The sequence below is a fragment of the Pogona vitticeps genome, chromosome 2, assembly GCF_051106095.1.
Source record: "Pogona vitticeps strain Pit_001003342236 chromosome 2, PviZW2.1, whole genome shotgun sequence".
NCBI classification, from domain to species: Eukaryota; Metazoa; Chordata; class Lepidosauria; order Squamata; family Agamidae; genus Pogona; species Pogona vitticeps.
The window spans coordinates 162,404,507-162,430,151 of record NC_135784.1 but is presented as its reverse complement, the minus strand read 5'-3'; the positions used below and the strand labels follow the sequence as shown (position 1 = coordinate 162,430,151).

The 25,645-nt window shown below is 41.3% G+C and overlaps 1 protein-coding gene across 1 annotated transcript; it reads right to left on the bottom strand.

The window, feature by feature from the left end:
* Window positions 1-185: 185 nt before the first annotated feature.
* LOC110090298 (keratin, type II cytoskeletal 5) lies at window positions 186-22,220 on the bottom strand. The gene is made up of 9 exons (XM_020813921.3): window positions 16,833-22,220; window positions 14,117-14,328; window positions 11,911-11,971; window positions 10,495-10,590; window positions 8,871-9,035; window positions 8,286-8,411; window positions 7,194-7,414; window positions 6,101-6,135; window positions 186-3,204 (listed from the first exon to the last, which is right to left on the bottom strand). Exons 1-9 carry the CDS (start codon window positions 17,349-17,351, stop codon window positions 3,002-3,004), a joined length of 1,638 nt encoding a protein of 545 aa, XP_020669580.3. The 5' UTR covers window positions 17,352-22,220; the 3' UTR covers window positions 186-3,001.
* Window positions 22,221-25,645: the final 3,425 nt, after the last annotated feature.

Below are 25,645 nucleotides of genomic sequence, written 5' to 3'. Positions count from 1 at the left end.
ATCCCTAAGTTTAGAAATATCTCATGATGACATTTGGGTCCACCAATTGGGTAAAGATTGGTAAAAACAGTTGGAAATGAATTTCTCATTTATTTTTAATCATAACTAGCAGGGACATTGTGTAAATTATGCAAAGCACACAAGGACATGCATGTTCTTCATCATGGGTCTTCTAACATACTGTATTTTTTTTTACAAGAGCATTTGCTCTGATTTTATTTTAAGCTTCGCAGTCCTTCTGAGATAAATGGCCAGTTCCATTTTTATAGTGTCAGTTTCCCTCCCTACATCTTACAAGGCTGGATTTAATACTGGAGCCACTCTGATGTCAGAGGAATTCAAGTTTGCAAAACTGATGGCATGGGCGGATTTCCTTGAGGGAAGCAACCCATCTTTCCCATTTCCTCATGGATGATTAAGCAGTTGCTAGGCATCAAGTGACAAGATGAGGATGAATAACTAGCCCATCATTTAGCAGTCTCAGCAGATGGTGAATCATCATGGAGAGCGCAGCATCACTATCCCATCTCAGGGAAGCTTTTACCTGCTTATGCACAAAACTCAAGCCCATCCCTGTGGTACTGCTGCATCCTTAGGGACTACACCAGAGGCAGGGAACTCTTATGGGTCGTTGAACTAAAATGCCCATTGCTTGTGACCATTCGTGATACAGTACAGTCTTCCAATAAACAAAGTTTTAGTTGATGTGCTGGCTTATATGTGTGGTGCGTATGGAGATAAAGTGGGTGTGTGATTTGCTTAGTAATTTATCATTAGTATTTTAATTGCGAAGTTTAAAGTTATTTAGTTTTAACTATCTTTCAATAGTGATGTATGGAAGTGAGAGCCGGACCATAAAGAAAGCAGACCGCCGAAGAATTGATGCTTTCGAATTGTGGTGCTGGAGGAGACTTTTGAGAGTCCCCTTGACTGCAAAGAGAACAAACCTATCCATTTTGCAGGAAATCAAGCCTGAGTGCTCACTGGAGGGACAGATCCTGAAGCTGAGGCTCCAATACTTTGGCCATCCCATGAGAAGAGAAGACTACCCAGAAGTAGTTTACCATTCCTTTCTTCAGTTGGCATTCTGGGACTGTGCAGGTTGCCCAAGGTCACACAGGCTGGCTCTGCTTCACAGGAGGCACAGTGGGGAATTGAACAGCCAGCCTCCAGCTTTGCTGCTTGCAGTGCCACCTAAGCCCACAACACTTCCTCAAATCAAAAGCAGAAGTGGACCTATGTTTACTTCTTCATTTTATTTAGGAGACTATTTTGGCCACTTCCAGGTCAGATGTTGCCATCATATGGTGAACATGTGGCCCCAGGCCCACTAAAGCTGTCCACCTCTGGAATAAAGTTATAGAAGGCTTAATACTCCACTTGTTTAAGTAGCCTTTGTCTTTGGAGTCAGTTTCAAAACATGATATTTGACATCTTAAACCGTTTTGAATTATTTTTTAAAATGCAATTCCATCTCTTGTTCAGGTTCAGACATTTTAGGAAAACAAACTTTCTTGAGGAAAATAAATATTCACAAAGAACAATTGTGCATTTGGGAGCACCACAGATTTTGTTTTAACAAAACAACTCATGAGATTGTTCTTATAGCTGCTTATGCTACTATTAGCTAGAAATATCATGAGAAAGCTAGAAATTAGCTAGAAATACCACTGGAAGGGCAGATCCTGAAGCTGAGGCTCCAATACTTTGGCCATCTCATGAGAAGAGAGGACTCCCTGGAAAAGACCTTGATGTTGGGAAAGTGTGAAGGCAAGAGGAGAAGGGGACGACAGAGGATGAGATGGTTGGGCAGTGTCATCGAAGCGACCAACATGAATTTGACTCAACTCTGGGAGGCAGTGGAAGACAGGAGGGCCTGGTGTGCTCTGGTCCATGGGGTTACAAAGAGTCGGACAAGACTTAAGGACTAAATAACAACAACATCATAAGAAAAATCCAAAAGAAACCAAAATTCTCTTTTTTGTAAGAGTTTAATGCGATGCAGAGTGTTACACCCCAGAAAAGGACTAATCACCAGAACTTAAAATGAGCAAAAGAAAGATTTCCAGGCCATTACCAAGTGTGAGAACAAACAGCCAGAGGATGTATAGACATTTGTATAAAGCTCATTGATTTCAAAAGCAGTAATTGGAACAAGTGCTTAAACTCTCCCATCAAAATGTGCCAGAATAACAAAAGTTTACATTTGACCTGATCCTGTGTCACAAATTTTTAGCTGCCATTATTTATCATATTATTTTGAAACCGTCTGAGCAGTCAGTACAACTGCAGGCTGGTCACCATAGAAATGTACCAGATGAATATGTGAGCGAAATACAAGTCACATGATCTGTTGATGGTAATAAAAGAACTGGAATTGAAAGGCTGCGTCCACATGAACAGTAACTTGGGTATGGTCCACAGTCACATGATTTACCGTTCAGTCATCTTAAAATATACAAACTAAAGTTCAGAGCATGCTTTTCAATATCATATGAATCAAGTTGCCCTTAGCCTTGCCGTTTCTTCTCCATTACTAAAACTAATGCTTTTCCAGGCTGTATTCTCCACCATACAAAGACCATTTCTAGTACTTCAAAGCTCTGCAGTATCTAAGACAAACTTCACCCTCTCCACTGTATTTCTATCACTAAAGAGTATGAAAAGCATAGAGGTGAGACACATACACACCCGTCCTATTTACCTTTGTTCATGCAAACACAACCTTAGTAAGTAGTAGTGTGTGTTCAATTGACTTGCATCTTCTGATCTACAGCTGAAGGTATAAAACTTACACCTGGATTTAGTTAAGGTCAAAGAATACAAAAAAAATATTCTGGGAGAGAAGGCCTAGTGGTCTTCTGGGAGAGAAGGCCTAGTGGTCATAAGGGACAATGGCCTTTTTTCTTTCCTTCTGAAAGGTTGCTAAGGTTGGATCCAGTGTGACTTAGGAGAGATCATCAGAAGAATCCAGGGTTAAAGTGGTCGCTGAGTTGGTTCCTTAATGGTTCTTTGTTGTAGACCTGATGGATGACGTTGTGGTTTTCTTCACAATGGTGCTCCCAGAGCCATATCCTCCACCAATTCGGCCACTTCCAGAGCTGAAACCACCGAAGCTGGCAGATCCTCCTCCATAGGACAAGCCTCCTCCATATCCGCCCCCATATCCACCACCAGAAATGTGGGTGGTAGAACCTACCATGGCTGGGAAAGGAAAACAATCATCGTTACGAATTGTTCACACTCATCTAATATTTTTAACTAAGGCCTAGGTCTCAGGGTTGTGTTTTTTTAAGTGTTGAGCCATAATGCCAGGGTGCTGTTCCTCCGCTCACCCCAGCATCTCTAGGAATAACACTTAATCATGTCTGTCCCTCAGCATATTGCCCCAAGTACACAACACAAGCAGGGTCAACTGAATGGTCAAAGCAGCAGCAAAGCCGTTTTGTTATGTTTTTTAAAAAGAAAGAAACCATAGCTATCTCATATTCAAAGGTAAGATCTAAAAACGGCCTATTATAGGGGGCCAGTAGACCTCAGGCTTCACAATCATGGGAGGCGTCAAATTGTATTATACAATCATATTGTTTAAATGAGACCACCATTTTTGAAACAAGGTTTTGAATTTTCTTTTTTAAAATGCCTCCAAAAGCAGTACCGGCTGGGGCCTCCCCCTTGCGTTTTCAAAAACACAGTAACCATCCACACATACATCCTATTCTGTAAGACCCATCATTATTGCAAAGTCATTCAACGGATGATTTAGCTGTTCCTTTAAAAGTATCTCATAAATATTTTCAGAAGTTCCTTTGCTTGCAAGACTTCGGGCATGGTCAGAGCTGCTTGTTGTTGTTACATGTCGTCAAGTCACCTCCGAATTGTGGTGACCCTAGGAAGGAGAATGTCCTCCACTGCCCCACTAAGAAACACAATTTCTTACAGGGTAGCACTGATTTCCCAGCTTAAATCACTGGGTAGGTTATATCTGAGAACTGGTTCCCCAGCTGAGCATGACTTCATAGTTAGGCCTTGGTCATAACTATTTGCGGGACTCTTGTCTTCCCTTTTTCCTTCCAGCTACCTGTCTCTTCCAAACATTGAGACATCCTGTTGCAAAAATATTGAATGATTTTGACAGATTTTAAATGTTTAGCAAGGAGTCTTTTGTGTAAAGTGTATGGGACAAACTGCAACTCTGTCATCCATTCTCTCTGCCTGTGAACTATGTTGGAAAGTTTTTGTTTCTCTCCAGAGATTGCTGAAATGGTAAGAGTGAGAAATGTGAATATTTGCATACTGTTGGATATGACTCTTTGGCTCCTACTGATTTCCCATGGATCCTGATTGTTCCTATTAGTAATCACATTTAAGTAGCACCTGAATTGGGGGGATTGTCGTCTTAGGGATGTTACGTCCCTCCATCTTAGGGATGTTACGCTAGGAGCTATCTTCTCTCTGGCCACAAACATAGGGCAAGATCACAGAGGGAAATAGACTGCTATGGACCACTTGTGGAGCAGTCCAGCGGAATCTATTTCCCAGAAATTGCATAATATACAAGGGATTGTGCTCCAGCCTGACTCCAAGCTATGCTAAAGCAGACAGGAGAGTTGCTTTAAGGGAGGTAGCTTCAAGCAAAGGAGCCTTTCTGGTGCAATGAGGTGCATGTCTTTGCAGCCCTCGGATCACACCCTTAGTAATTTATCTGTTGTCAGCTAGGGTTCTGTCCATTCTTTTTAAATTTCATCATACAAAAATGTGCTTCATAATTGGTATTTCAAAGAAACTGGCTTAGGCAATGGAACATTATAATGGGAGGAGAAAACATCTAACAATGTCCTTCTAAGTGAACAATTGGTTGAATGCCATTGTGAAATCAATACCCACAATGTTAAAAATAGAAAGCTCAATTTCTGCAGAGGTGGAAGTGAGTACTAGGTGGTATGGGAATAATAAGGAGAAAAAAGACAAGCTCCAGGGGGGAAATGGGGGCAGAGTGTGAAGACAAATAGATGCTAGACTAGGGGAGGGCACTAAGGGTTTTTTTTAATCCAAGCAAAGCCAGAGATCTTCACTAGTTTGAAATATTCATTGTTTCAAATATTCATTATTTTAAATTCCGCTTTCAGATACAGAAACTGATTAGATTAAATAAATCAATAAATATACAGTTCTGCTTGTAGTTGTAGAAGAGGTAGCCATGTTAGTCTGTGCAAGCATTACAAGTTAAAACAAAATTTTAAAAAGACAGATAAAAAAGACAAAAACATATATTTTTCTGCTTCTTCCTGCTCTTGGTCTTACATTGTGTTTAGCTGAATCTAATTGATTTGTTTTAGTAGTTGTTATATTACTTATTGAGGTATTTTTAAAAAATAAAATAAAATGGAGCCTCCCTACGACAGCTAGATACCTTCTGGATGACACTGGCTGGCATGGAGCCACCACGTGAGAGGGATAATCCATGAAGTGGTGAAGCTCAGTTGAGAGGGATTGTGGCATAGGGGCCCAAGAGCTGAATACAACAAGTATGGATCTGTCTTCAAAATTAACCCCATTCAACTAGGAACTTTTCTTGATTTGCTCTAGGCAAGTTGCACACAGGATAAATACATGAGCAGCGCACCCCACCTCTACAGTCCAAGGTAAACTATTAGACGGGCATGGTACAGATAAATGATACAGTTCCTTGTAGTAGCTTTCATGCTGTCTTTGGAAAATAGATAAAACAGCCTTTCAGAAACTTCCATCTCTTTCACATGCTTTGCTATCGCACTATTCCGAGCTGCATCAACACTTTGTGGTTGCCTAAAAGTATATCTCAGGATGATGCATAAAGTCACCCTCCCCACGCTTGACGGTGGAATCACATTCCACTTCCTCCACATTCTGTTAATGTTGATTTCTACCATACTCAGAGCCTCCGTGCATCACTTCCACCAGGCACGCAACTGTGATGGCTGCCACTGTAACACTGATGTTGCCACATGGCTGTACCAGCAGCGCATGGTCCTGGCAATGATTGGAAAAGTTATAGGTGGTGGGTGGGTAGGGGTTCCCAGAATTCACCAGAGGTGGACGAGACAGAGTTGTTACTTACAGACGTTCACAGCGCTTTGGCATTCTCCGGACATCCTGGGGAAAAACAACAACAGATATTTAAGTAATGGACCAGATCCAAGCAGACTTGTTCACATAGAGAAGGCAAGCAATATTCCATCAAGAGGAACTCATCCCTTGAAGTTGTCTTGCTTTCAGTAGAGTAGACCTTTGGTGTAGATGGGCGGAATAGAAATCTAGTAAAATAAAAAAACTAAAAAATAAAATAAATAATAAATAGAGAAAGCACAGTAAGATCTACCACTGTAGATCTCAGTGTCGTGCCGTGGGAAAAGTGCCTGGTGCATAAAAGCTCAGCTTGGATCTTTTCATTTGTTCAGCTTCAGAAGACAATTCTTTGAACATGTCAGCATGGCCTTAATTTAAAAATCTAGGACACAGCTTCAAGACTTCTGGCCCTTACAACCTGGACAGGCATGACACTTCAGCCTGTCATCATGATTTTCAGTAATTTCTAAAATTGAGTAATCTGCATAGTGGATGTGAATGTACTAGAACTTTCTAAATTATTTTTAGAAATTAGTTACTTGCAGTTACAGTTTTGAACTCCCCAAAAGTAGTTAAATTAGTTACCCTACAGTTCAAAAACCCACAAAGCATTTAATTACCATTGTTATAGTTTTAAAAGCCACTTTTATTCTCTTGTTCTTCTCTCTTTCTCTCTCTTTGTTATTCACAAATAAGACAATTTTGAAAAAACATTTCATAAAACTCTCCTCCAGTGCCTCTCCAGTTGCACTTTATCTCATATAATGCCAGCAAGATTAACCAGGTCTCAGTCTTTGGCAGGACCATTTTTTGATAGGGGAGAAAGGTGGGTTGAAATTCAATAAATAAGCTACATAAATGTTCCTCCTTTCGGCATTGAGTAAGCATTGCCTACCTTGCCATTTCCATTCCAGCAGGCAGGCCTTCACTCATGGGCTCGAAGCTCAGTCCCTCACCAATTAGCTTTTATCTACTGAACATCCAGTCCTTCCCAACACTTTCCCAGAGGCCAGGGCAGAGGGCTCACCATCATCCTAATCTCTTCAGCGAGAGCCGAATATATGCCTCTTTCCCTTTGTGCTTACCTGCTCTCCTCTCCCTCCAGCAGTTTCCTGTAGGTGGCAATCTCAATATCCAGGGCCATCTTGCCGTTCATCAGCTCCTGATACTCCCTCAAGAGACGGGTCATTTCTTCCTTGGCCTTTTGCAGAGCCTCTTCCAGTTCGGCCAGTTTCCCCCGAGCATCCTTGAGAGCCAGCTCACCACGTTCCTCAGCTTCTGAAATGGAAGCCTGCAGCTTCTCACACTGAAAAGCAAGACAGAACAGATGACAATAACAACAACATTCTTCTATTGTTTTAAACTGTTTTATAAACCACCTTGTCACCCAATTCTGGGAGAAAGGCACCAAAGAAATGATATGGAATGAATAAATAAATATGTTTCCTTGGTGTAGTGACACCCCAGATTCAAAGGAACCATTTATGAATTCCATTTGGTTCTTATGAATTTGACTTCAGGGGTAACACACAGTCATTAACAAGATTACATAACAGGCCCTTGTATTTTCTGTCTTCTATTAAATGACATAACAACTTCAAGATAAAATTTCCACTGAATACATTATTAGGCCTAGATCCCAGTTCCTCTGACTCTTATTTCTACTTTCCCCCCTCTTTTTCTTCTTTTCTTCTTTTCTTTTCTAAGCAAGTTTCTTGCCTTTGTGACTTCAAAGTTATGGGGCGTCCTGGGACTATGCATTTTGCGCAAGGCCACACGGATTGGCTGTCCTTGCAGGAGGTGCAGAGGGGAACTGAACTCCAGCCTCTGGCCCCACAGTCATGCACTTAAACCACTAAGCTGTTCAGACAGCAGAAGATGCAGTAGAAGCCACTAAAATATTGTTGCACTGCTTACAAATACTGGCCATGATGCTGGCAGGAATGCTGGATCAGCTACCCCCAAGCCCTAACTTTTCCATGTTCTGGAGGTCTGAGGATTTATCCATTGAAACCACCATATTTTAAAGTGTGCTTCAGATTGCATCATGGCAGTTAAGATGCTGATGACTGACCTAAGGAATTTCCCTATGTTGAACACAGAGAAATTCCAAGGAGAACTCTATCACCACCCCTGCTTAATCCTGGATCGATCCTGCAAAAACATCTTCCCTTTACCTGCTTCTTCACATTATCTATTTCTGCACGTATCCTCTGAATCATCCGGTTCAGCTCAGAGATCTCAGCCTTGGTGTCTCGGAGGTTGTCACCATGTTTTCCAGCTGTTAGCTGCAGCTCTTCATACTGCCATTCAGGAAGAAAGGAAGGGTCAGAGATTAGGTCTGACAAGAGGGTCATTTGCAACAGGCCCTAACTGAGTGATAGTTCAGCAGTCCGAAAAAGCCATTCCACCCTCCCCCACCCCCCCACACACACCAAGACTCTGCTTACACAGGTTCAGCTCCCACAGGAAAACTATGCTTCTAAAGAAAAGATCCTCAGCTCGCCCTTTGAATTTGTCCATTTGAAACACATTCAATCGATGGACCTTGAGAATTCTGGTTTATATCTTGTACACACCAGAATGAGGCCCACCCATCTCTAAATCAATACAAGGCCCTGTGTGCCTTTGGCTTCCCCCAGTTATGAACACCATGTTCCCCCCCCCCCCCATAATGGGCATTCATGCCAGGAGGACTTTGTCCACACATCTGATTTTAGATTAGCAAGCTTTGATAGAAACCAAGCACCTGGAAGGCTCACCTTACTCTGGTACCACGACTCTGCTTCCAATCGGCTCTTCTGGGCAATCTCTTCATACTGAGCCTTGACATCAGCAATGATGCTGTCCAGGTCCAGGTTACGGTTGTTATCCATTTGGAGGACGACAGAAGTGTCAGAGACGGTCTGCTGTACCTGGCTGAGTTCCTAAGAAGAAAGAAATCCAGATGGTAGGTTAAACATGCCATCCTTCCCCTCTGTGTATCTTCCTCTCTGGATTCACCTCTTCCAGTCTTCCTAGAGAGCCCTCTATCTGTATTTTCAACAGATAAAGGTCTAATTGTCATGTTATGCTCCGTTCTTTTTCGGCATGCCAATAATAAAAAATTTAAATTAAAAAAAAATCCACAAAAGCTGCTGTTATTAGACACTAATAAAATAGATAAATCTTAATGGCATATGGTGTCATTCACATGTGAAGCTACACATTGCAGAGAGAGCACAAAGGATCGGTGCATGCTTTACAGGCAGAGCAATATTCTCTGCTCCCCTATCCCCAAGTTATGGAGCCCCTATCAATAACAGCAAGGCCATTCAGACTTGGAGTGGAGGAAAGACTCTTTTTTTGCTCCAATTTCAGCAGGGAGAATAACTAGCATGTAGATGGGAGGGATTGAAGGGGCTTTAGACATACAGAGGCTTAAATAGTTTTCTTCCTTCTATTGTCTCCAGATGCTGGCATCAAATTGCTTCTGAATTCCAGGTTAACTGTGGGCTGTCAAGTCTATTCCAAGCTATGGTGACCCTTTTCAGGGTGTCCAAGTTAGAGGATACTCAGAGATGGTTTACCATTCCCTTCTTCTGGGGGCACCCTTTGGACTGTGCAGCATGCCCCAGGACCACATGGGCCAGCTCTTCTTGTGGGGGGTACAGTGAAGAATCAAACTCCCAACTTCTAGCTGAGGGCTGTTGAAAACCCAACTTTAAGCCTCTGCCCAGCCATGAAGTTTTCTGAGCAATCTTGAAAAGGCATCTCTCTCTCTCTCTTTTTTTTTTTTTTTTTGTCTCAGAGGGTACTGCACAGGGTAGTAAAAATAAAATCAAGGAGGAACTATGCATGTTGCCCTGGGCTCCTTGGAGAAAAGGTAGAATATAACTCTGAAAAATAGGTGACTAAATCAATAGATAAGTGCCAAGATATTACTTGAGTTCGCTGTTAAGACAACTTACTCACACATGCATGTCCAATATAATTCTTTGTCAATTCTTAAAAGCTGTAAAGGGTGTTAAAATCTTGCAGGAAAATCTCAACCATGTTCACAATGCTCTTTTCATTTATCCTGATGTGGCCATTCACTTTTACAAGGAAATTCAACATGGGAGAAGAACTGGCTTGAGAATTCCTCCACTCTCCTACCCTACAACAAAAATGCCTTCCCCCATACTTCCTAACTGTTAGAGAAGTACAACAATGGAACCAATTATCTTGGGAGGTGCTCCGACGCTGGAGGCATTCAAGAGAAAATTGGACAACCATCTGTCAGAACTGCTTCGATGTGGATTCCTACATCTGTGGACTTATAGGCCCCTTCCAATGCCATTATTCTATGATTTTATCCATATAGGTCATTGCAAATGCCCAAAAGCAAACAGCAAGATGACTTACAGCTTCATAGAGACATTTCAAGAAGTTAATTTCATCCACCAAGTTATCCAGCTTTGCCTGCAGTTCTGTTTTGTTCATATAAGCAGCGTCCACATCCTGAAGGAAAGACCAGAATGATAGATTTAATGATTTCCTTTAAATGAGTCCACTAGTTCTGCTAAAAGCCAACTTGAACAGCATCTTGTACCTTTGCTGAAACCACAGCAAAGAAGCAAAGAATGCTTTTTGTTATTCCTCATAGCTACATGCCTGTAAAATGTCATGGGCCAACTGGAGGATGATGGCAACAGAGATCTCCACATTCTTTTCCACCAAGACTCAGCTCTTAGTTTGAGGAGAAAGCCATTTCTTGAGTCTCATTAGACTCCATTGGCGGATAAAAACTTTATCTGTATCAGGTAACACTATCGTATTGCTTCCTATCCTCTTTCAAAAGGTAAATACAGCCAGCTACCTAGATCACAGAGAAAGTCTGTCTGTTGATACAATTTTGTAAAATCCTCTAAAATGGTGCCACAGTTCTGGAGTGTCCAGTTTGACATGGACACTGTAGGAAGTTTGTGCCATCTTGAGAGCTCTTTCCTCAATCACAGAAGAGGGTAATGCATGCAATGAAGGTTGCTGTGGGCTGAAATTAATTCTATTGGTGGACATGAGAGCAATGGGACAAGGCACTGAGACTTTATAGGCATTCAGCCCAGAGTTTTAATAATACTCTCTTTTGCCTCCAGAATTTTTCCCCTCCATCAGAAAAATGACATCTGTGATGTCATAAACATGGTGGACTGTGTTTCACATATGTGTGTCTCCATGTGTGTTGGTTAATTTGGTTACACATCATAAAAATCAGCGTTACCGTGACAGTATTCCTATTCAGGCATTATGAACACAAGAGGAAGGTGGTGCTGATGTGCTAGGCCCTCCTCCTTCCTTGTGTATTTCCATTGCTTTCCTCTGTTGAAGAGTAAAGCCTACTCTATGCACAGTGGCTGTCCATAGGATCCATAAGTCTGGAAAAAAAATCTGTGTTCTCTGTGGCTTCCAGAGTTTCCATGTTTAGAAACATGTCCCCACGAGAAGAGCAATGGAAGCTGCACCAGAGGGGGAAGAGCTAGCACACACACTCTCTCCTTGAGTATTTAGTACACTTCCTGTTCATAATACCAGACCAGAGCTTCCATACTTCTTATGTAGAAGATGGCCACTTGGTTAGCCCAAACTATACTCTTATCATTAGCATCCCAAAGTAAGCAATGGTTCTAGTATGGAAAAGCACTTCCTGTTTCATATTGAGCTGATTATTTGGGGGAGGCAGTAATTAGAAAATAACCTTGCATATCAAATACAAGTTGTTGTTATTATCATCATCATCATCTTTTTACACAAAGCAATCACAAAAAATACTGAGGCACTGACCTTTTTCAAGAGAACAAAGTCATTCTCGGCTGAAGTGCGCTTGTTAATTTCTTCTTCATATCTGGTGAATGCAAGAGAAGTTTGTGTTATGTTTCAGTACATTTGCTTCTCCATCTGTATGCTTCCTTCTCCATGGTGGTTACACCTTTGTGTGCCTTCTACACATAAACTCCAAATTACCCTTCCATTCTCTACACCAGTGGTTCTCAACCTTAGGTAACCCCGGTGTTCTTGGACTGCAATGCCCAGAAGCCTTCACCACCAGCTGTGATAGCAAGAGCTCATGGGAACTGCAGTCTAAGAACACCTGGATTACCTAAGGACAGATCTAGATTCCTCCTATCCTAGTCAAACTATTTGAAATTCTTTGAGGACTTGAATTTTGAGCAAGAAAACCAATACTTTTAAAAATCTAAACAATATATATGCAAATCCTTAGCTGCTTAGCAATTGTTTGTCTTTCTTTCATCTATAGGGATTTCAATACCATGACCCAGACTTTTCTTTTATTTTGATAAGGACAGACTGATGGCACTTAGCAAAATCCAGTCCTTACTTTCTAAATTGCCCTAACAGTCAAAAGCCTTTTTGTATTTGCTTGTCATGCAAGAGAAAGAGAGAGAAAAATCTAATCCCATTCATTCTGTGGTTTCTGAAGCATTCTCAGGTTTATGACTCATACATTGTTCTTTCCATTCTTTTGACTCTCTTCTCTGCCAGAAGCATTCCACATCTTTTGACATCAGCCAAAGATTTTTTTTTAAAAAAAATACCATTCTGATTAACATGGTTTGCAGGTGTATTTATCTATTGCACAGCATTGCATAACAATACCTGTTTTGGTATGGGGCAGGCCAGCAAATGGGTATCCCATATCTCCCACATGGATCTTTGTGACTGACAGAACATGATCAGCCAAAGCAGGCCATCTCCTGCTCATGTGTGAGCTTAAAGAGAGGAGCCAGACAAGGGGCTGATATAAACCTCCACCTCCTGTGTCTTTCCACAAGCAACTGCTTCTTAGACATTTGTAAGCTGAGCACAAAAGGCTGCCAAGGGTTCTATAAATGCTTTTGATAAAATGTACTTGCAGATTTGTTGAGATCATTAACCAGGGTCACAATGCTCATACAACAAAGCTTAAAACAAATGAGTCAGGTCATGGCACCTTCAAGACCAACAGATTTATTTCATTATGAGCATTTCTGATTATAATCCACTTCCCCATCACAAGCATCCCTGATAAAGGTATCTAGTAAAGCACAGGATTTGCTTCTGCATTAAGGATGAAAAGGAAAGGAGAAGATGGGCAGATCAGACCTTCTCCAATGTCCCTTCTGCCCTTTTGACCACCATGTGTTGACAGAGTCAGCACCATGGATGGCGGGGTTTGTAGACCATTATATCTAAAGGGCCAAGGGCTTCTCAGCCCATATCTGTAATTTAGCACCTTCATATTCCTGCACGTTTTGCAAGATCTCACATTTCAAAGTTAAGAGTTCTTGGAACTCAACCATTTTATAAGTTTTCCCTAAAACAATTTTAAAATTACACATCCTTCATTCTCCATCTTGAGATAAGGGAAGCATATAAATTAAAGAAACAACCACCAAAAGCTTAACAAAATTTCAACCATATAGAAAATGCAGTTTTGTTGACTCTCTGAAAACAGTTACACTGACCTTCAGACAAGACGAACCATATCCTATCCCAGGATACCTCAAATATAACAAACTGATCTTCCAATGTCAGCCTTCATCAAGTTCACTTTAATATACCTTATGGACAGTTGGATAATCCCATTTCAACCAACCCAATTTTTACCTAAACGATCCTTACCATCTTTAACTGGACAGGGTCCCCATTACTAACTCCTTGCTGTTCCATGACAGGATTCATTCTAACAATGCTTGTTTTATTACAACATTTTCCCTACATTGAATCACTTAATGCAATTTAGTTGTTGCATGTCATGATGTGTGTCATTTCTTCCAGTGAAGTACTTTCTCCAGAGTCAGTATTGTGACATTCAAAAAAGGCCCTCATCATAGAGGACTAGGCAACATCCCACCTCTCCATCTTTGGTCCTTGATTTATAACATATGCAAAGTTCTTCCTGTTCTTCCCATGGGGTGTGGGGTGGGGATCTACATTGGGGAAAAAGTTGAAATCTCTGGAATTTGGGTGGGCTAAACTATTCTCTTACTTGTTCTTGTAGTCCTCCACAAGGTCTTGGAAGTTTTTAAGTTCCAAATCCAGTCCTCTCCTTTCATTCTGGAGGCCTTCTAGCTGTTTCCTGAGGTTGTTGATATATATCTCATAGAGCTGGTCAAAATTCTTTTGCCTCCCAGTGCCTTGTTCCTGCAAAAGTTTCCACTTGGTCTCCAGCACTTGGTTCTGTTGCTCTAGGAAGCGAACCTAAATGGGACGGGGGGGGGGGAAGAAACCGTGAAGAGTGGTCAATCAGAAAAAGTGTTTACTTTTGTTTCAGTGATCCTTAGGAAGCAGAAATAGTCCATATATTTTCTAGTACCTGCCCCTAATGTGTCACTACTCTTATTTTGATTCTGTACTGACCTCTAGGAGAGAGTCAGAGAGATAACGTTTGTAAAATGCTTTTAGTGTCAATTTCTGGAGTCCCCTTGCATCCTGTTTGACTCTTCCCCTCTATCTCTAGAATGAAAGTGGACAATCGGTGGCCTTCCAGATGTTGTTAAATTGCAACTCCCATCAGTTCTAACCAGCATGCCCAATGGTCAGGAGCAATGAGAGTTGTTCAACAGCATCTGAACATCTGCAGGTTGCCATTCCTTCATCCAGATATCAAATGTCAGCAGAAAGGTTGGTGTGTGTATATCTTATCTTTTATTAGCTCATTAACGCAATGGCAAGATGTGTGAAGCCTATTTTTCCAACGAGTCAAGTATCCAAAGACTGTCATTGGTAGTACAGGAGGCAAGTTTATTTTTCTCCTAGCATATCCTTTAGCAAGTGAACAAGCAGCTTCTTTGCGTCAGACTGCGTGGAAGTATGCAGCCTCCAGCAAGAAAGAAGCAGCAAAGAAGACACAGTGGTCAGTTTTGGCAATGGTTTTAGAGATGGCAAGACACATGTGATAAAAAAACAATAAAAATCTTGTTTTCATCCATAAAATGTAGAAGACTTTTGAGAAGAATTAAGGTATCTCAGAGCAAAAAAAAATATCAAGGAACCCTCCCTTCACTACCAGGATCCAGAGACGTCACCAGGGCCTTCCTCCAGCTGAGTTTTTGCCTCAAAGCTGCCCTTCCTGTTAGGGCAGCCCTGGGAAACTAAAGGTAAAATAAGACAAAATGCTTAGCATGCCATTAGAGATGGAGCTTGCTTAAATAGTAAGGAAAGATATTTTTGTTCCTGCAAGTTACTTTGCAACTGGTCATTATGATGTAAGCACAGGTTTCATTTGCAAGTCTAAGGCACACAACCCTGAGGAAATCCTAAATGTGAACTGTGTCCCCTGTCTAGTTGGACCTTCAGCCTTCTGAAGGTCAGAGGTCAGGGCTCCATATGCACAGCGTTGTGGCTGCCATGTCAAAGACACTCTTGATTACACTGCCCAGTCTGCTTTCTTGACCTTTCAATCTGCAGTAAAAATAATGTTTTGTTAATAGCCAATCTGTTTCCTGAAAATGAAAACATAGCCAATGCCTGTCTTATGATAAATGGTACCACCATTTTTGGAGAATTTAACATCAACAAGAGCTCCAGTCTGGCCAGCGGCTTCTGAAAGAGGCACTGAATATGACTATCAACCCAGCTTTGCTTACTGCTCTTTCTGAGCCATAGTATTACACTAAGAGCTTCTTCTAACCCCCACTTGGGTACCTCTGTCCATCCAGACACTGCCATTCATTCCACAACTCCCTCTGCACTGTCAAAATCTTTAAGAAACCCACCATCATTTACTCCTCCTCAAAATCTTTGTAGACCAAAAGGGGCGGATCTATTGGTTGCATCACCAATGCAAACACTCTCCTTGGGGACAATAATACTGTACTGCACAGAAGGATTAGGTGTGCTAAACACAGTGTGCATTAAACAGTCATAGTCTGATGGGAAACATACCAGGTTCTATTCTTGTCTATCTGCCCCAAAGAAAAGGTTCATTATAGAACCAACACACCTGATTTCTCTGGATTTGGGCACAGGACTTTCCTGAGAGAAGAAAGAGTTGTCCACCTTTTCCAGCATATATCTCAGTTTGCAATTTTTAGTATTGCTAGCATGAAAAATGGGCCATTGTTTATTCATAGGAGAAGCACGTTTGCAGTGCACTGCTTCTGGAAATGGAGGATTGGTTGGCTGCAAAACGTTGCCCAGGAGACACCTGCGTGTACTCGCAATCCTTTTCCACTCTTTGGAGAGGCTCCTTCTATGTCCCCCTGAGAAACTGGTAATGGTATGTGATATCAACAAAGGATAAATCCATAACACAGAAGTCGTTCCACTCTCGAGCCTTTTCCCAGGGCATTCTGGGAAGCAGAGATTAGTGGAGAAGGACTTCAGACTGTCTGGGGCCTCCATTATTTCCCAGGATTCCTTGCAAGAACCACGAGAGTTACAATTGCGTAGATTTTGTAAAGTAAGCAATACCCATCCAAAGGTTTCAGTTCTTTTCCTACTTATGAAAATTTCTTGGGAACCACTTTTGGTCTCCCTGGGAGTCACATCTGATCCTCAATTTGAGATTCAGTTTAAAGCTATAAATCAAAACTTTTCAATAACTTCAAACTTTACCAGCCTTGACATTCATTGTAAAATCATAATCAGTCCAGATCCTACACACAGTGCTCTTGAAACATTCTCATAACAAGAAGGACAGAAAATATAGCACAAGAGAAAAGAAACAGTCCTAGAAGTTCATACTCTCGCAATCATCTCACCTTGTCAATGAAGGAGGCAAATTTGTTGTTGAGGGTCATCATCTGCGCCCGCTCTTCTTCACGTACTTTTTGGATCTGTGGGTCAATCTCTATGTGGAGGGGCTGCAGGAGGTGCTGGTTGATGGTCACTTCCTTGATCCCACCAGGTGGGCATACTGGTAACCAGGGACCACCGGTACCATTAAAGCCACCACCGAGCCCTCCACCAAAGCCATAACCAACATCTCCACCGAAGCCACCACCAATTCCAAAGCCTCCGCCACCTCCCTGGCCACAAGAACCAATGCCCCCACCAAAGCCACTGCCACCAAATCCACCCATGGAGATTCTCTTGCTGCCACCTAGGTTATACAGGCTCTTGCTGCCAAAACCACCAATAGCTCCACCACGAGCGGAGCATCCACGGGATGTGGACGTGGTGCTGAAACTGACTCTGTTTCCACCCCCTAAGGAAACAGAACTGGAACTGAAGCCCCTGTTCCCTCCTCCAATGCTTCGGGCATAGGACTGACGAGACATGGTAGCTGATTGCAAGCGAGTTTGTCTTGACGGCAGTGGAGTTTCCAAGGAAGAGTTCCCAGTAATGAATGACACTGAGGCCCTCTGACAGCAGGGTAAAAATATCAACCTTTTTATCCGTTCGGAGGGTTGGCTAGCTGACAGGGGAGTGGAAAATAAAGTGCTTACTTTTTTATTGTTATTATAATATTCCTGAGCCTAGGTGTGCTTGGCACCCTCCCTCTGACTCTGTGCCAGAAACTGACCTTCCCTGAAACACACCCTGAAGTGCCGAAAAACCCGCAATATGACAGTGAACTCTTGACAACCCCAGATTACCTGCATCACCCTTCTGTCAACTGATTGGTTTTGCTACAAGCCTTGCATGACAAGTACTCTTGACATTCCCCAGGCCTGCCAGGAAAAATAATCCCCTGGCTCAGGTACATCCCCATCCCTCCCTTTTTAAAAAAGGTTGCTGGCAGATGGGTCTTTTCAGAGGGATCCAAAAGGTAACCCTCTGACATGCATTGTTCAAACGAAAGAACAGGTATCTCTCCACACCCACCATCTCACCACAAAGTTCAGCATTTTTCTTTCTTGGAGCAAAAGAAATAAATCCAGCATGAAATCTGACAATTAGATTTCCTAGGGTGGAGGCCAAGTTAAGGGGGGCAGCAGAAGCACAGTCTTAACTCTTAAATCCATGACAATATCTACTCAAGTTTGTCTCAACTGGAAAGATTAGCGTGGGATATATTGCATTTTTATCATGCCCTTCCTCCAAGAAACATCAGGTGGCATACATGGATCTCAACACACACAGAGAAAGAGGGGGGAGAGAGAGCTTTTATTGTCACTACAGCTATTTATAGTCATACATTGTAAAATTGGAAGGCTCTTGGTCCCAGGTGGATAACTTTTATGAGTCTGGAAATGACCTCTGCCCCCTCCTGAACCATAGGGACCCACACTCTCTACACTAGCAGTTCCCAACCTTGGGTCCCCAGAAGTTCTTGGACTAAAACTCCCAGAAGCCTTCGCCACTAGCTGTGCTGGCCAGGATTTCTGGGGGTTTTAGTCCAAGAACATCTAGGGACCCAAGGCTGGGAATCACTGTTCTACACTCTCAAAAAGCAAACAAATATTCTTTTCCCCAAATGCTGCATCATCATCATCATCATCATCATCATCATCATCATCATCATCATCAGTAGTAGTAGTAGTAGTAGTAGTAGTAGTAGTAGTAGTATTGTTAGTAGTAGAAGAAGTAATAGTAATAGTAATGGTAGTATTAATTTAATTTATTCATTCATTCATTCATTTAAAAACCCCAGACACAGTAAAAATTATAAAAACATTGACTGGTATTATATAGCAGATAACATGTTTTAACCAAAAACCTAAGTATCTGTTAAATATCAATGCTATGTATGCTGTTCCTAATATTGACGGTTTTTGTAGCTCTGATCGTGTGATTTCTGAGATCTGCAACTACTTATACCCTGTTTCCCTGAAAATAAGACCTAACCTGAAAATAAGCCCTAGTATGATTTTTCAGGATGCTCATAATATAAGCCCTACCCCAAAAATAAGCTCCAGTTAAGTGAAACCCCACCTTCCATCATTGCACAGCAACCAGAAGATGACATGACTGCATTTGAATAAATATAAATTGTTGTACATGAAAAAAAAAAAATAAAACATCCCCTGAAAATAAGCCCTAATGCATTTTTGGAGCAAAATTTAATATAAGACCATGTCTTATTTTCAGGGAAACACAGTAGTACTGTGTGAAATTTCTTGCTATTGTTCCCAAAGCCCCAATGACTAAGGGGACCACTGAAGTATGTTTCTTCCAGAGGCGAGATGTTTTGATTCCCAGGTCTCTGTACTTTGTTAGTTTTTCCAATTCTTTATTTTTCAACTCTGGCATCCTCTAAAATTACAATGTCAGTGGTCCAGACATTTCTTCTTTCTATTGCTACGATGTCTGTTGTGTTATGTTCAAGGTATCTATCAATTTGGATCCAGAAAGCCCACAAGATCTTGACTTCTTCATTTTCTAACACCTTCTCTACCTGATGTTCCCATGAGTTTTTGGAGGCTAAATATATTGCATAATAACCAGTGTATTAACTTTGCCACTCCATCATGTCTGACTTTGTAATCTGTTCGTGCAATCTTTGGACATTCACAGATGAGGTGTGACACATTTCACCTTTTTCTTGGCGGAGTCGACATTTCCTGTTATAACTAACTCCTTGGATCTTAGCTTTCATCACATTGGTTTGGAGTGCTTGTTCTTGTGCAGCAAGAATCAAGCCTTCAGTTTCTTTCTTTAGAGATCTCAATTTATCCATGCCCATGTTGAATTATGATCATGCTTTCCATTACAGTGGTGCCTCACTTGACGAGGATAATCCGTTCCAGCGAAATCGCTGTAGAGTGAAATCGTCATCAAGCGAGGAAAAAAAACCATTGAAACGCATTGAAAACCGATTCAGTGCATTCCAATGGGTGAAATACGTCAGTGTTCAGCGAAGATCCTCCATAGGGTGGCCATTTTCCGATCCCTGTTAAGCGAAAAATCCATCCTAAAAACAGCGTGGAGCCATTTTGCACAGCGGGTGGCCATTTTGAAACCCAATGATCAGCTGTTTTAGATCATCGTAATGCGAAGAATCAATTCCCAAAGAGGGAACCAATCATCGTCAAACGAAAATCACCCTTTGAAACATCGTTTTGCGATCGCAATAGTGATCGCAAAAACATCATCGTGAAGTGATTTAGTCATTTAATGAGGTAATCGTAAAGCGGGGCACAACTGTATTGTTGTTGTAGTAGAGCCTTTATTCTTAAACTGAACTGTAAATGGTGACTGAAAAATCTCTTGTTGTTTTACCCAGTAAAATCACTCTTAATATATTATCTCACTCATCCATGATGACCATTGCATCCTGCTTATAATAATGCATCACTCTCATAGATGTTAAGTGATAGGCCTGTCCTTGTTCACAGACACCCTCCCACCTCAAACAGTTAATTACCAGCAATAAAATAGGTCACATAACAGAGATACAAAAACTGAGATGAGAACCTGTGATCCATTTCGATACTAGTCTCACAGCACTGAAACAGTAACATACTTTCTATGGCTACATACACACAACTTTATATAATAAGTCTTAAGATTCCTAGGGCTTGGGAGATTTTCAGGTTGAAGATGAGCTGCCAACATCTTCTACAACTGCAATGCTTATGCAAGTAGTAAGATCCCACATTACTACACTAATGGGGCTTTTTGCTCAGTGGAAGTCCAATGAGGTACTGGACAACATCTTTATTTACATATGATTCAAACAAACTAAACTAATTACTTCTATTGTTTTAAAAAAGAACATCAGAATGTTACAAGATAACTCACTTGCAACTGCCCTCTCTCTCTCTCTCTCTCTCTCTCACACACACACACACACACACACACACACACACACACAGAGAGAGAGAGAGAGAGAGAGAGAGAGAGAGAGAGAGAGAGAGAGAGAGAGAGAGTAGTCCAGAATGATGAGTTATACTGTAGTTGCACTATAAAAGGAACGAAGTTATTTCTTGTTACAGTGGTACCCAACCCTGGGTAACTCAGGCATTCTTGGACTGTAATTCTCAGAAGCTTTTATCATCAGTTGTGCTGATGGGGATTTCTGAGAGTTGTATAGTCCAAGAACACTTGAGTTATCCATGGCTGGGAACTACTGTCATTACATTATTGGTGTTATGCAATGTAGGCTTATCCAGACACGACAAAAGTTTTGTCCAAATGACTGTGGTTGGATGTGGTTCCTTCTAAAAGGGGCTGAAGAGATCTCACAGAATCCACAGAAAGAAGTCCCTTAAGAACTGCTTCTCCTCAGGAAGTGTTTGTCAGATCCTGAGAAATAATCTTCATAAATCTACTTCCTTGATGGATCATTTCCTTAGGACCTTTTTTCCTTTTTTAAATGTTTGCAACTAATTAAAGGAGAAAATTGACTGGGAGCTTTTGACATGACAATTGGAAGTGCTGTAGTGCTAGCCTCCTCTCCCTGGTATGATGCTCAGAACAAAAGTGGGCAAGTACAAAAAAAAAAAGCACAGAAGCTCATGGAGGAAATCACAGATCAGCCAGAATTAGACTTACATTGGCTAACATGCAAGACAAATTCCAAAACCATCAGCAACAAATTGGGTTCTGTTTCAAGAGCAAATGCTCCATCTCAACAAGCCTTTTGTTACAGTAAAAAATGACTTAATTATAACAAGGTGATACTGTAAAAATGGGTTAATTATAAGAAAGTTATTAGCATGGTTCCTCATAGATCCACATGATTTTAACATGGGATCATCCCTAAACCTATGTCCAATCTGTGGCCAGAGACAGTGCTTATGATTGAGATTGTTTGGGGGATAATCCTACATTAAAAAAATCATGTGGATCCATGAGGATCTGTGGCTCTGACCCCTTTTTTTTGCCCAAAGACAACTCTCCCTTCCCCAACCCTGCATTGGACTAGTTGCATCCTTGCCTTCCTCTTAGGCGCCCTGTGCCCATCCCTCCCTCCTTCCTCTGCAGCTCTTGTTGCTGCTGCTGCTGCTGAATCCTGCCCACCTCTGCTGCTTACCCGAAGGGACAATTTGCAAAAACATTGATCCAAGCATGGGATGTAGTGTTTTTATGATTTAGAACTGTTTATTTACATCGTATTATTTTTAAGGTTGTTAGCCGCCTAGAGTGGTCCTCGCTTGACCAGATAGGCGGGATATAAATAAATAAATAAATAAATAAATAAATAAATAAATAAATAAATAAATAAATAAATAAATAAATAAATAGGCAGAGATGGTGCCTATGATGGAGATGTGATCCTACATAAAAATCACGTGGATCCACGAAGATCTGTACCTCTGATTCCCCTTTTTTTTTTTTTTCTTTTCTTTTTTTTCTTTTCCTGCCCAAAAACAGCTTTTTGCCTCTCCAACCCTGCAATGGACTGGCTGTGCCCACCCCTTACCCTCAGACTCCCTATGCTCATCCACCCCTCTTTCCTTCCTCACTCCCTGCAACTCTTCTTGCTGCTGCCATCTCCCCCTCTTTCTGCTGGTTACCCAAAGTGGTTCTTTGGGTAGCTACAAAAGCGTTCAGATATGTGGAAAGCATTGAAATAAATCATGTTTTCAAATGTGTACTAAAATAAATGACCCTCCAGCTGAACAGTGTTTAACATCACTTTCCAACTAGGTAGCCTGCTTCCATGGAAAAGTAATCTGTGTTTCCGTTTACATCATGGAGGCACTTTATTTTAAACTGTTTTTGTTTTGTTTTTTAAGAAAAAGCAGAACACAGTACAACAGTTTCTTATTATTAGTGGGATCAAGTTCTCACATTCTTCCACCCAGATAGACTGAGTTATGCATACCAGGGTCTCCACTGCAAGTCGTTCCCCAGAATGCAAAGGAGGCGGTTATTTAGTTGCAGTTGTGCAGAAAGCCCATAGTTTGAGCCTTAACTGCTGCCCTACAACAGCTTGGAGGCTCCGGCTGCTGGATACCCTTCAAAGAGTGCTCGAAGGCTTCTGTACATTTCCAGACAGCCTTCAAGGTGAGTTCACAAACTCCAGTAAGCAGTTGTGTCATTCTTCAAAAAAGCAAAGAGAGAGAAAGAAAGACTAATTGCTTGTTTCCCTTATGATGTACATTTTAATTACCCCTTGTCAAACATGTTGTGGCGTTTGCCCCATGGCCCCTGCTTGTTTCACCAAATACAGAGCTCACAAAGGTATCCCAACACACCCTTTACCTGGCTGCCAGCAGTTGATCTCTTTACTGACTATATTTCCTATGAAAGACTGAGGTCCATCCAGTACTGAACTTTTTAAAAGATTTATTGATTACAAGTTGTTTTGGGAATAATTCTTAAGCACATTCTTAAAGTTACACAAAGCTTCTGTATTTTACTTTAACCTCTTCTATCTTAATTAATACAGGTCACACTCTGACTAATCACTCCTTAAACACACACACACACACACTCTCTCTGCCTCAAACTCCAAACTCTTTCCAAAACTCTGTCTCTCACTGAACTCTGACTCACCCCCTCCCTTCTAGTTTCTCTGGCTCCACCTCCCAGCAGCTCCCATTATTGGCACATGCCAATAATCTTCTACCTGAGCCAAAGCAGGGTGATCGCTACACATGCTCTCAGATCTACCATAAGCTTCTCGTAAAATACCAACTGTGGTGCTGTTTTTGCAACCCAGCAATGAAGGGAGAGCTATGCAGTGTGTTGCTTTACCACAGGATGTGGAGCTTCCACAGAGGGTTGATGTGAATCCTTGGCAGGCTGTCTACGGAGTGGGTGCTTTTTACAGCAGGGTTAATGTGCAAGCAGGAGCGGAGAACCTCCAGAGGCCGAGGATTTCTGTTCCTGCATCTTGAACTGCCATATCTGCTCCAGTCCCCCCACCCCATTTTTAAAATTCCTTTGAATGGCTCTGTGGTTTGGGCATCTGGCTGCGGAGCCAGAGGTCAGGAGCTTGATTCCCCACTTGTACATCCTTGACATGGGCTGGACTTGATGATCCACAGAATCCCTTCCAGCTCTGCAATTCTCAGATAAACTGAAAAGGCCCCTTACACTTTCAGTGGCCAATACCCTTTTTAAAGCATCAAAATTATCCCCATGCTTTCGAGAAAGCATAAAGCAAATTTTAAAGCCATTTAATTTTTTAAAAAAATAATATTTATTTAAATTAATTAAAATTAAAAATTAATTTTTAAAACATTAAACACAGTACAAAGGAAACTTTGGAAGTTGTTGTGGGTTTTTCGGGCTCTTTGGCCATGTTCTGAAGGTTGTTCTTCCTAACGTTTCACCAGCCTCTGTGCCCGGCATCTTCAGAGGACAGTTGTAACACCACATAAGCAAAAAATCGTGTTTAACAGGTTGCTTCCCCTAACCCCATCTTTGCTGAATGAGAAGACCTGAAGCACTTGAAAGTTCACCTTGTTTAAGTTTTTAATGACCCAGTAAAGCTATTACTTAACCAAGAATGGTGTTTCAAAAGACTTTACCACTGCCACAGTCATAACTGTAGCTTCTAATACTACTATTACTACCTATTACGCAGCCACATCCCAGAGCATCAGATATCAGAAGGATAGGAGGGCAAAAGTTCTTTGTTTTACAGGCAGTTTTAAAAGGTATACAGACACAGCCCAACAGTTCCCTAAACAAGACTTGTCCCATCTATTAATTCCACCGCTCTCCGTCTTCTTCACATTCCTTTATCTTTCTGTGAACTATATGTCATATTGCTGATTATTTTTCCAAATCAAAGTAATGTTTGCACTGCAAAGCAACTGAAAATAAGCAATAAAACAAAACAAAATAAAACAAAGCAGATTTCACTTGGGTTATTTTTCCGTTTGGATTTCAATTTCCATTCATTTTAATTACAAGAACAAACAGGATTAATGGGGAATGTTCATTTTTTAAAAAAAAAATAACTTAAACATTGTACATGATGATTCTGTTAACAGCAATGTTAGTAAGCAACTTCACATATTTCATGCAGTGCAGGGGGGAGGAAAGAGAACTTGCTATCTAAAGGACATGGGCTAGATCGTATAGCCATTTAGCTTAAGGTGAATTCCATTGGCAATTCCCAGTGTGGTGTAGTGGATAGAGTGATGGAGCAGGAATGATGGACTCTGGGGAATAGGGTTTGAATCCCCACTTGGCCATGGAAGCTGACTGGGAAAGTGGAACTGTTGAAACCACTCCTTAAATATCTCATCTACCTTGATAGCCCTATTAGGGTTGATACAAGTCGGTTCCAACTTGACAGCACAGAACGCACAAACAAATTCCACTGAACTCAGTGGGGCATATCTGAGCAGACATTTATAGAGGCACACTGTTATTGTACTACAGTAGTGCCTCGCAAGACAAATGCCTCGCAGGACAAAAACCTGCAAGACAAATTGTTTTGGCAATGGGGTTGATGACGCGCGAGACAAATGTTCCTATGGCTGTGCTTCACAAAATGTATGTTTTCCATTTTTTGTTCCTCCCTCATGTTTGCTGATTTTTAAAAGTTTTTCTATGGTGTTAAAAAGTGTTTTGACTGAATTTTTTTAAAAATCATCTGCAGAATATGTATGGCTTTAAAGAGCACTTAATAAACCCTTCGTAAGCCAAATTTGACCTTGTTCTGACTTTTTTTGCCCATAGGAACACATTAATTAGATTTCAATGCATTCCTATGGGCAAACAC